The 12,375-nt window shown below is 50.9% G+C and overlaps 2 protein-coding genes across 2 annotated transcripts in view; one reads left to right on the top strand and one right to left on the bottom strand.

Moving 5' to 3' along the window:
• Positions 1 to 1,054, top strand: part of Trap1 (TNF receptor associated protein 1) — a 33,663-nt gene extending 32,609 nt beyond the window's left edge. The window contains exons 17-18 of the mRNA XM_075941792.1: positions 608 to 680; positions 806 to 1,054. Coding sequence (XP_075797907.1) covers positions 608 to 680; positions 806 to 907 — 175 coding nt within the window. The 3' untranslated portion in view covers positions 908 to 1,054. The remainder of the gene's footprint in view (positions 1 to 607; positions 681 to 805) is intronic.
• Dnase1 (deoxyribonuclease 1) lies at positions 1,006 to 3,549 on the bottom strand. Its single transcript, XM_075941793.1, has 8 exons — positions 3,403 to 3,549; positions 3,023 to 3,111; positions 2,785 to 2,868; positions 2,320 to 2,435; positions 1,894 to 2,006; positions 1,666 to 1,820; positions 1,381 to 1,477; positions 1,006 to 1,219 (listed from the first exon to the last, which is right to left on the bottom strand). The coding sequence occupies exons 1-8, from the start codon at positions 3,547 to 3,549 to the stop codon at positions 1,172 to 1,174; spliced, it is 849 nt and encodes a 282-aa protein (XP_075797908.1). The 3' UTR covers positions 1,006 to 1,171.
• Positions 3,550 to 12,375: the final 8,826 nt, after the last annotated feature.

Here is a 12,375-nt window from a genome sequence, read left to right as displayed (position 1 = left end):
GAGATGGTCTCACCATGGAGCCTTGCCAGACTGGAACTTGCTATGTAGACTAGGCTGGCCTCTAATTCACAGAGCCCTTCTGCCTCCCGAGTGCTGGCGTTATAGGTGTACACCACTATGCTTGGCTTTAGTTTCTAATAGTTATTATCTTAACATATCTTTTGATGGTGGTATGATCTTAGTTTTAATGTAATTTATAAATCTTAGCTGCTTTAGGGTTTCTGCAGAATCACCTCTTTCTAAAAAGCTCTCTAGTTTAGACTTTGGGTTAATTGAGAGTTTGTTTGATTCTTTTTGTTTTTGAAGACAGAGTTTCTCTGTGTAGCCCCAACTGTCCTGGAACTCACTCTGTAAACCAGACTGGCCTTGATCGCCTCTGCCTCTGCCTCCCGAGTGTTGGGATTAAAGGCTGCACCACCTCTGTCTGGTGATACTGACACTCTTATGGTGATTGTTATCTGGGTGTTTTCTAGAATCCTGGTATTTTTTTTGTGCTAGACAGATACATTGTAGTTTTTAGTGTTCTAATAATGATAACATAAGGGCAGCAGCTCTGGTTAGAGATGTTCAGTTTGAGCTGGTTTCCCTCTTGGTTTCTGTGATGCAGGCACACACTAATAAAGAAGCTCAGTCAGCTGAGAGAGCGTGAGCCGGAGCTGGCCCAGCTGCTGGTGGATCAGGTGAGGAGGACCGTTTCTCTTTGTCTGCCTGGGGTAGGAAGCTGCTCTCTTCCCAGAAGTCACATGTAGGTCAGACTGGACTTGAACCCCCATCCTGATTTTTATCTCCCATCCCTACATTTCAGATCTATGAGAACGCCATGATAGCCGCAGGACTCGTCGATGACCCCCGGCCCATGGTAGGCCGCTTGAACGACCTTCTGGTCAAGGCCCTGGAGAAACACTGACAGCCCAGAGACTGGGTCTAGTGTGCAACCCAGGCCTTCTCAGTGACAGATGGAGCTGCCTGGGGAGGGAGGACTTGATACACGGATGCTACCACCAATTGCTCAAGTTCAGCTTTATTTACCTCAATTAAACAGTATAGCAGTCCACATGGTAGGCTTCTGTCTGCTCTAAGACAGAGAGGGCTGGAGTACTGCTCATGTCTGCTGGACTGGCGCAGTCTCCCCCACCAGAAGCACCTGCTGCACTGCCTGATGGCATCAGGTTTACTTGAGTGTCACCTCCACCGGGTAATGGTCACTGATGGCTTCAGCCTGCAGAGGTGGGGAGGCAGGGAGGGCATGAGGCCAGAGCATGACCTAACCCCCCTCCGCCCACATCTCGTGTGGGAAACAGTAGCAATGTTGGGAATCACCAAAGCCAGCTCTTGTTTGGCCTCGGGCTAACGCAAACCACATGAAGGAGGGACACATACCAGCTTCTGGGTAAGTTTGTAGGCTGCTTGGAAGTCAAAGGGAGCAACTGAGTTGGGAACAACAGCGCTCTGGAGCTGAGATCCAGCAACCACGATCCTGTAGGACATCAGGGGACAAGGTTCCTTCACCCTCTTGTCCCACATAGACTCTTAGGTAATGGTTTCCTGGCCCTGGGGTCCAAACTTGGTCCACCCAGGAGTATTAAGAGAAGGCCCTGCACTGGCAGGAACTGGCAGATTCACTGATTCTGAGTCTGGACGAGCACGTGCTGGCTGCTTGCTTACCTGTCGTAGGCACACTCTGTGGTTGTGACCGTGGTGTCCGCACTGTCAGGGATCAGCCACTGGAAGAGAGAGCTTGTCCGAAGGCGGATGGAAGACCATTGGGAGGAGCTTACGTAGCTGCAGCCAGCATTGAAATCGCCCATGAACATGACGTCCTACCAGGAAACATGACTGTTAGTCCAGGGACAGTCAGGGCCAGTAGAACCACTGTCCCTAGGATGGGCTCACCTCTAGGTCCCATTTTTTTTGGATATCCAGGTAAACATCATAGAGGGCATCAATTTCAGTCACAGCATCTGCTGGGGCTGCGTGCAAGGGCACAATCGCAAACTCTCTGACCGCTGAGGAGACAGTAGATAGACATGGATCCAGAGACCAGCCTGGACTGTAGCTGGGGCCCTCAGCAAGGCCTGGCTTAGCTCTGGAGCAGCATAGATTGTGTGACAGCCTCCAGAGGGTAGGCAATGTCCTTGTAGTTAAATGTAAATTAAGAGCACTGGGACCTGAGGGCACTCCCACGGGAGTGAGTGGTGGGAGGGAGTGGCGGGGAATGGGGCTGCCCTGCCATAGGCTTCTAGATGTCTGGATGAGAGCTGCCAGTTGTGACTTCCCTTGGCCTGGGCAGGGCTGAAAGTGGAGCACAGCAACACTCACTGGTGAACGGGGAATGGAACTTGACAATGGTTGGCTCTCGGCTGAAAGTGTCAGTTCCACAAGACTCACAGCCATCATCATAGTAATAGCTGTCTACAACAGACACCTGGTCAGGCCTAAGGAAAGACGAGACAGGAGGTGAGTTCAGGGGTGAGAGCCACTCTGCAGCCTTCTAGAAACCTTTCCTGGGAACTCACCATAACACACGGCTAACCCAAGTCTTTCTTGTCCTGTTACAAGCTATAAGAGGCGCCAGAGTAGATGCCCACCCGGCCTTAACCTTATCCCGTGGTCCTGTGCTCTTGTCCTGTAATATACATTGCTACCCTACTCTGTAAGGGCCCCCCAAGTTAAAGGGGGTGCCCTGGGCTTTCTAGACCACCCTCAGCCTCTGCAGTACAGATTTGGGGGTCCTATCTACATTTCATGCTTGTATTCCTGGGAGTTGACAGCATAGGTCTTTACCTGTACAAGAAAAGGTACTGTTCCTTGTAGCTGTTGCGGCCCAGCGGCTCACTGACCACATAGCGATAGGTGTCAGGCACGTCCCTGGATAAAGGAAACCAAAGGTCCTTTGGGGCCACAGAGGGAACCTCCTGGAATCCTATAGCAAGGTTCCATCCATGGAGCACAAGGGGAGTGAGGCTGTTTCCCGAGAAGTGGTTGTGCTATCCACACTCCAGGACCCCGCACTGTCACCCACCGATTGAGCACATCCAGAAGCTTCCCGACAGCCACCAGGTGGGTGTCTCTGACCTCTTGGATAAGGATGATGTCATAGCGCCGCACGATCTGGGGGTAGGGTCACAACAGCTTAGCAAGGCAGGCTAGGTGGACAGTCCTGCCACCAGCAGCCCAGGGCTGTAGCTTACACTCTTTGGTTTTTCGAGACAGGGTTTCTCTGTGGCTTTGGAGCCTGTCCTGGAACTCTTGTCAGATATCCGCCGGCCACAGACAGTGATCTGGGCTGACAACCCGGGGACTGGTAAGGCCTGAGGTTCACTGGCTTCTGTGGCCCTTAGCAATGTTACCACCTCCCCTGGGGGTCTGTCTACTCTTGGGCATGGTCCACCCTGAACTTACTTCCACAATGTAGCCAGAGATGGTAGCATTGGACATTTTAGTGTTTCCAAAAGACCGGATGTTGAAGGCTGCGATGTTTAGAGTCACAGCCAGCTGCAACAGGCTGAGCAGGGTGAACAACACCCCCATCAGCCCTGCGCACCTCATCCTGTGAGATTGTAGGTGGTCAGGACAAAGAAGCAGTGACCTTGTCACCCTTTTGTAACACTGTGCTGGCTCCAGCTGGGAGCCATCAGTCCTCTCCCCCATCCCTGCCCCCACCCCCACCCCTGTACCACAGGAGAGACCCTGGCTTCCTCGTTCACTCACCTGGAAGCCTGGCCCGGGTGGGTACAGTGCACTCTGAAGTGACTGGTCTAGCCAGAACAGATCTGCTCTGCTGCTGGGGTGAGTCCCTGAGTCCACTCTAGGACTGGCTGATGAACGAGGGAGCTTGCTCCACTGATGACCAAGCCTAGTACAGAGATGCCTGTAGAAATTCTGCCAAAAACCTGGAATATTCTGATACTAATTTCTCCTTTTACTTTTAAAGTAAAAAAAAGCAGCGTGCAGTTGCAGAGCGGCTACCTCTCCAGGTCGCTGCTCAGGCAATGCCAGCCTGCCCTGCCCTGCCCTGCCAGTTTTAAAGGCTCAGGCAGTTATGACCTCCCCAGGGCACATGTGTGCCCTTCACCCAAGAGCACAGAACAATGGGGCTGCCTATGTGGCCATCCCACTGGGGCCCGGAGCAGGCCAACAACACGCACTAACTTCAACAGACATAGAGCCTCCTTGCTGCTGTACAAACAGTGTCTGATAATGTTTGTGCGTGGTTATAAAATGTCTGATAGTGTCCTTTGTCCATCCGGTCTTCACACCAGGGATGGGCAGTAAGTATGCTGGCTTATCTACTTGTGTCTGGGACACCTTAAAGTCACCTTATAGCCAGAGGCTAATTTCCAGATGTGTTGTACATGGACAGGACAGCTGCTCTGCTCTGTGGCTTAGGATGACCCCTTACCTCCCAAGCTGGTAAGCTGCTACAGGCTCTGGGTGGGAATTCTTCCTTGGGGAACAAGCTCTGAGGAACCCCAAGTGCCTACATCACAAGACAACATAACTCAGGGCTGGGTCTTGCATCTTTGTGTTCCTATTCTGGGGCTTCTGGAACAAAATACCCCAATACATGAAAACTAGCCAGAAGTCCAGCACCTGGTGGTCATGTGCGCCCCACTCTAGGGGAAGGTTGCTGTCACTCCAGCCTTCAGATAAGTCAGGATACTGTCCCATCTCACAACCCTGATCACATCTCTGCCCTCCCCCCAACTGTGAGTCTATGTGCACATACGGAGGCCAGAGGCTGATAGAGGACATCCTCCTCTGTTGCTCCCCATCCCATTTTATGAGACAGGGTGTCTCACTGAATCTAAAGAGCACCACGTTGGCTAGAGCGGCTGGCCAGCAAATCCGTGCCATACTGATGTTACATGAACGCTGTGGATCTGACTTGGATCCTTGTGCTTCTGGGTGGGTACACACTTTGCCAAGTGTTAGAATGTGAACCTTTTTCTGGGTGCCATCATTTACCCCTCCATCAGAAGCTCTGTGCAGGAGGGGTTGGCTCTCCAAGGACAACACTGCCATGTTACAGGGACAGAACCCTCCTTAGGAAGGAAGACCTTGCATACTCAGGGAGACGTGGAAATAAGATACAGGAGTGGGTAGCTACAGGAGGTTGGGTGAATTCCAGAGCAGGGCAGCCTAGGAGGCAGGAGCCAGAAAGGCTAAGGTCAGCAACGTACAGCGGATCTGCCAGCTGGCCAGGCACCTGGCGTGCAGGACTAGAAGGAATTAATAAGAGTACAAAAGTAAAGACCTCCAGGAAGCCGGCGTGGCGCTGGTGCACATCTCCATGTCTCACGTGGACAGTCTCACAGGTAGGGTCACCCACCTGCCTCTTCCGCTGCCAGAAACCCCACCACCATCCTTTTGTTGAAACGGGGTCTCATATACCTCAGGATGTGTTCGTAGTCCTGGACGGTCTTCATCTTCTGATCCTCCTGCCTCCAGCTTGCACTTTCTGGGCTCTGTACTGAGGCTGCAGGCATGCATGTGCTGGTTATGAAGTGCCGCGGAGCAAACTATGATCCAGCCTCACTCACGTCTTCAAAAGTGTGCCTGGCCAAGCTTCATTTCTTGACCTGAAGCTGGACTCAAGTGGACCAACACCCCGTTCCCACACACCCAGCAAGGCAACACAACTCATGTTTCTACCTCGTTCACACATCAGAGAGACTAATGGCGGGAATGGGTGCACACCTAGGGGCAGCCAATGTGCAGAGAAAGGTGGCCTGGACCAGTAAGATCTGGCACACGTGGCTTTAAGTATAGGGCCCCATCCCACTGTTTCTCAGCAGGTGGTAGGTGGCTGAAGGTAGTGGCTAGCCTGTCACCCGCTCCCTGCTCCTGAGAGCTCCCGGGTACCCTACCGTCCTTCCAGCCAACAAAAAAGTTAGCATAGGCCTTAGGCAGCAGCTGGGTCCTGGGCACCAATTAAATGTCATGGCCCCCACAATACGGCTCCCTAAGCAGCTCAGCTTGGGGCCACCTGAGCTTGAGTCAGGGCCATTCACTTGGGATAAGGGCGTCTCTGCCTGCTCTATGGTTTGAGGGTCAGTGGGCACAACACTAATCAAATGAATTTGCCCCTCTTAGAAGGAAAGAAGCCTCTGCACAATCTCACTTGCCTTTCCTGTTTTCTGTGTCAGCCATAGCTGTGTAGTGAGTCTTAAGTGGCCTCAAGACCCAGCATATACAATAATAGTTGTTTTCTGGTCTGTGGGCCAGGTGGGATATCTTTGTCCCTGGGACTAGAAGGACAAAAAGGAGGGAAGTCCACCAGATAAACAGGGTGTGTGGTGCTCTCTCACCTGTATCTGTCTCTGCTGTGCCCACACCAGCAGGAAGACATGCCAGAACCCACTTTGGAGATGTACCATGGCAGGCAGAAGCGGCTCGGTGCTTCTGGAATTTTCAGTCCTATCAACAAGGAAGTACTTGTTGACAGCCAGTAGCTATGAGGAAAGCTGGCTGTTTTCTCAGATCAGGTGAGCTTTCTTTAAGGTCATCTCTTAATCTACAATATTCTCTTTTCTAATTACTCTTGTCACTGATACTGAACGGGGAAACAGCGAATGACAATGATTTACTGGAGTGGGAGCCAAGTCAAAGGATATGGAACAAATCCTCTTAAGCACCGTGACCAGAAACAAATAACCCCAGTGGGGCAGGCCAGGTAGGGCTCTGTGCCACAGCTGGTGTGCAGGCCCTCACTGGAGGAGCCCAGAGGAACTGCAGTGAGCTCGCAGGCCGGACGTGTGAAGGAAGCGGTGTTAGCAACATTGCTGTGCACCATGCTCAGTGCAGGGCTGACCCGCGATGGCTGCTTTTTAGTCCTTCTTAGTGGTCTGTGTCTGTCTGCAGGCCTCAGCTGCGGAAGCTACTGAGAAAGCATTACTGTGAAAACTGACGCAGACCAAGACAAGGGTGATACTATCTCTGGCAAGTTCACAGATCCCAGGAATAATGGTTAAAAATAGAGTTTGTCTCTGGGTAGTGGTGGCACACACCTTTAATGCCAGCACTCAGGAGGCAGAGGCAGGTGGATATCTGAGTTCAAGGCCAGCCTGGTCTACAGAATGAGTTCTAGGACATCCAAGACTACACAAGAAACCCTGTCTTAAAAGACAACAACAACAAAAATCAATAAAAAAAAAATTCATGTTTGCTAACTTTTCCAAATGTTTACTATAAATTGTGAGGTCCTAAGTACTGTTTGGGTTTGCCTGCCTAATAAAAACACATCTGACAGTGATTTCCTTTGACTTAAGGGCCTCTTAAAGAATTAATACTGAATCTTCACTAAGTGTTGTCTACACTAGAGGAAGTCTAGGAAGCTCTGATGTAGTGAGCGGGGTCTGGCCTGAGCAGGGGTCATACAGCCTACCTTCCTTAATACTTCATTTCTCAGTTGTATCATTTACAAGAGCTTATTCCATAAACTGTGCCTAAGAACCCAATGCCATACATTAAGTGTTTTATTTGCTTTTAAATACATGCGTTTGTATTGATATAAGATCAGCAGTGGGCAGAGAGACTGACCACACCAACCTGACAACCAGAGCTGTCTTTGGAACCCACAGAAAGGTTTAGGAAAGAACTGACTCTCAAAGGTTGTGCTCACACACATTATAAGGGGGAAAGATATTAGCAACCTCTGCAGAGTGCTAGGGAACAAATGTTTCTCCAAGACAAGATCCAAGACTCAGCAGCTGGCCCTGCCATTCTCCTAAGTGGGGCCACTGAGTATCACTACAGGAAAAAGTCTCCCACAGATAAGAGCAAGGAGGGAGAAGACTTTGAACCTGGGTTCTACAGTCCCGAGTAAGGGCCAAGAGCCAGGGGCCACTGATATCACAGAAGGCAGCCACAATTCTCAGCTTCCTTATTAAGGAACAGAGTGGCGTACGGGAGGGGTTTGTGTCCAGACAACCTTGAGTCTGATGGGACCTCTGTCGGGAGGGTCTACCCTGTGTCACTGGTACAGCAGGTCTATAAATGTGTTGGGCTGCATCCATAGCTGTCCTGGGATGCGTGTAGGTCACACCTGTGCCTGTATCTAATGCCAGCCTACAACAAAGAGAGGAGATGGGGTGGAGTGGCCATTAGCACCCCCATGAACACACACAGCTGAACCAGACTGGGAATAGCACCCGCTAAGGACAGTATCGCCAATAAATTTCATCCAAGAGAAACGAGAACACTGGGAAGAGAAACTGGAAATAAGCTGGAAACTGCAGTGGTGCTGTTTATTCAGAGCCTGTAAAGCAGGGGGTCTGTTGATCTTATAAACATGTGGCAGACCTGCAGATACAGACATACAGTCCAGAAACTCAGGAGGCTGACACAGGAGTATCAGATTCCAGGTCAGCTTGGGCTGCACTGTGAGGTCCGTGCCAGCCTGAGACTGTGACTTAGAGCCTGTCTCAAAAATTAGCCCAGTGGTAGAGTTCTTGCCAGCATGTTCACGGTTGTAGGTACCCTCAACACATACTGGAGAGGTAATCAAGTAGTTCTAAATTTAAGTTCCCCTTGTATTCAAAGTTATAACTTTCCAAAGAATGGGGAGCTAGTGAGGGACAAGCAAGCATGTGGGCTCCAGATTTGGTTAATGGCACTGGCGCTGCACAACAGCCGTGAGCCGCAGTGTGTCAGGGTGAGGTTGACAGGGTGTGCCCCGAGCCTGGGTGATAGAGATACTGAAGGTCCTTGATTTCTATGGTCTGGATATATTGACATTTTCCATGATTAATTTTTAAATTTTATACGTCAAACGAACAAACAAAACCCCCAAGGAACCCAAATCTGTGTTCCTGGGATGTGATCACCCATATTTTATTCAAAATAAATGTTTTTATTTCCATAAAAAGGAAAAACATTGAGTCATACAAGCAGATACAGTGTGGCATCCAAAAATAGACTTGAAAATGAAAGCTCAAAATTGTCTAAGCCTGAGGTTTGCATCTCAGAGTGCTCCTTGATAGGGAGAGGTATCTGGCACACAATGAGAGGTGGCCTCTGGGCAGATGGTGGGAGGGTGAGAGGTGGCAGGCACCAGCGGCGAAGTCATGTGGACCATGAGGAAGGGAGTTTCTTAGCTCCTGTCAGGTTGGGGTTTTGCCTGCGCAGGAACTACTCTTGGGGTTTCCTGAGGCAGGGACCTCATCTCAGACCTTACTGGGCTGGGAATGCCACCCCTAAACTCTGATGGGCACCCTAACCTTCCAGCCATTATGGACCCTAAGTGGTCCTGTTGCCTTCAGTCATGGTGGCCCTACCCACCCAGGTTTTCAGCCCCTAACACTGTCCCCTCAGCTTCTCCAGATGCGCCCAGCTTCTCTGCTCCCCCCTCAGTGTGCAGTCAGTACATCCTATTACAGGGCTTCAGGGTCAGCTTCTCCAGATGCGCCCAGCTTCCCTGCTCCTCCCTCAGTGTGCAGTCAGTACATCCTATTACAGGGCTTCAGGGTCAGCTTCTCCAGATGCGCCCAGCTTCCCTGCTCCTCCCTCAGTGTGCAGTCAGTACATCCTATTACAGGGCTTCAGGGTCAGCTTCTCCAGATGCGCCCAGCTTCCCTGCTCCTCCCTCAGTGTGCAGTCAGTACATCCTATTACAGGGCTTCAGGGTCAGCTTCTCCAGATGCGCCCAGCTTCTCTGCTCCTCCCTCAGTGTGCAGTCAGTACATCCTATTACAGGGCTTCAGGGTCAGCTTCTCCAGATGCGCCCAGCTTCTCTGCTCCCCCCTCAGTGTAAAGTCAGTACACCCTATTACCAGGGCTTCAGGGTCTCCCCACTCATCTGGACTCACCACACATCTGCGGGCTCCCAGGACACCTCATAAATTTGTAACCAGATCCTTGGTCACGTTATTCTCCTCCTCAAAATCTGTCATCAGGTTCTCATTGTCCCTCCTGTGAAATCCAGTGCTGACCATGACCTGCGGGATTCAAGCTCAAAGCTTTCCATTCAGCCTTAGCGGCCCCTTCTCGTTGTTCCAGGTTTGAGTTAAATGTGACCTCTTCTGGAGAAGCTACTCTCCCTGTAGCCCCATCCCTAACAGCCCTGCTCTCATTTTCTCATAGCCTAGGTAACCTTCTTGTTTTAAGGTGCTCAGCAGTATTTGCTCCTGTTTCCAGCCAGCTTCTTGGGAACACCAGCTTCCTGAGGCAGATACCATGTCTCTCCTGGCTGTGGAAGTCTCTAGCGCCTTCAGCCAATCATACAGGCAAAGCTGCGGGATGGCTGGGAACAGGCTCACCCACCCTGTTCCTTCCAGATGTTTGTCTAGGGATCCTCCAGAAAAGCCCAGCAGAGAGCAATAGGGGCACCAAATAGCACTTGCCAGAAGTGGCACTGGCCAGAAGCTCCCAGGGGGTTGGTAAGTTGCTATAGCCACAGGGCCACTTCCTCTCAGCCACTGAGTACTCCTCGGGGTCAGTGTGCGCTGGTCCCATAGACATAGCATCCTGGGGACAACGTCAGCAGCCATGTCTTTGCCATGACATTGCTTTGTCCCCAGAACGGGCCCCAGGTAGTCCTCAGTTTAGCAAGCTGCTCTTGGCCTTCCCCAGTATGGGCTCACCAACACTGCCACTGGAAAGATGCCATTAACCCAGAGTGGAAAATTCCTCAGAACAACAGCACCTGGTTTGCTGAGTCCCACAGCTGCTACACAGTCGCGCTTGGCCAGTCATGCTGAGCCCCGTGGACCAGTGAGCAAATTCAACTGTAAGGCATGTGAGACCAATGGCACTCCCAGGCAGACCCTGCTGTGTCCTTGCTGCCACCACTACTGCCCTTTCTGACCTCTGCGTCTGGCTGCTAATGTCACCTTTACACCATCTGGTGTGCATCGCCTATCTGGTCCCATTTCTATTCTCTCTCCGCTAATTGTAAAAGGAGAGAGGGTCTGCTTGTTTGTTCTGGCCGCCCGGCTAGCTTACACCTGAAATAACCACACAGAAACTGTATTAATTAAAACACTGCTTGGCCCATTAGCTCTAACTTCTTATTGGCTAACTCTCACATCTTGATTTAACCCATTTCTATTAATCTGTATATCACCATGTGGCAGTGGCCTACCAGGTAAAATTCTAAGCATCTGTCTCCAGTGGATCCATGGCATCTCTCTGACTCTGCCTTCTTCCTCCCAGCATTCTGTTTAATTCTCCCCACCCACCTAAATTCTGCCCTATCAAGGGCCCAAAGCAGTTTCTTTATTAACCAATGAAAGCAACACAAAGACAGAAGGACCTCCTACACCAAATAATGGCATCTGACATACATACTTGTGACTGATGAGTCTGGTCCTCAGAGGGGTGCGGTGGTTTGAAAAGGAAGGCCCCCCCAAAACTCATAGATTTGAATGCTTAGTCCTCAGGGAGTAGGGATTGTGTGAAAGGATTAGAAGGATTGGGAGGTGTGGCCTTGCTGGAGGAAGTATGTCACTGGGGGTGGGCTTTGAGGTTTCCAAAGCCCGTACCAGGCCCAGACTCTCCCAGTCTGTGGATCAGGATGTAACTCTCAACTTCTTCAGTACCTTGTCTCTGTGCCACGGTGCTCTTCACTGTGATGGTGAGGGACTCAGCCTCTGAAACTGTAAGCAAGCCTCCAATGAAATGCTTTCTTTATACTAATTGTCTTGGTCCTGGTGTCTCTTCACAGCAATAGGACAGTGACTAAGACAGAGAGTAATGTAAACTCGTAAGAGCTAGGACATGGTTAGGACACCTGGAACACCACAGAACACCAGAACCCACTTCCGCGTGAGACAACAGCGCTCCAGCGCAGACTACAGCGTAAGCACCTGACCTGAGGCATGCTGGCTCAGTCTTCTGTTCTTAGGCTTCCATATGCACAGTCCAGCTGGGTGACAAGTGACCCAGGGTAACTGCGGAACTAGCAGTGCTGTTATAACTGAGAGAAGGTAAAGGAGGCCTTTGGGGCACTGCTCAGATGAAGATACTTTGAGAAAGCAGAGAACCTGACATGGTGTGCTTGCTGGGCAAACAACAGACTGCAGGGCAACGCCCCATCAAGGAGCCATATGCCCGTTTCTGTAGGGAGGGAGGCTTCCTGCACCCAAACGTGAGTCTTGTACTGGCCAGCAACCCGGAGGCTAATGCCAGTGCTGACAGTGCCCCTTTAATAACCACCACCCACGCTCTAGCCACGGACCCTCAGACTAGCACGTGCTGCGTTCTGTCTAGCTCTGCTCACTCCTTCCTGGGAGAGGCAGTTGGTCTCAGACTTCCCCACCCTGGCCCTATCCCTGGCTCTGCTGATCTCCGCTCTTGTTTTTTGTTCTGTTTGTTTGTTTGTTTTTAATTTATTTATTTATTAAAGATTTCTGTCTCTTCCCTGCCACCGCCTCC

This window comes from Microtus pennsylvanicus, chromosome 11, assembly GCF_037038515.1.
Source record: "Microtus pennsylvanicus isolate mMicPen1 chromosome 11, mMicPen1.hap1, whole genome shotgun sequence".
NCBI classification, from domain to species: Eukaryota; Metazoa; Chordata; class Mammalia; order Rodentia; family Cricetidae; genus Microtus; species Microtus pennsylvanicus.
Note: the sequence above shows the minus strand (reverse complement) of the source record. Positions and strands in the feature narration are given on the sequence as shown.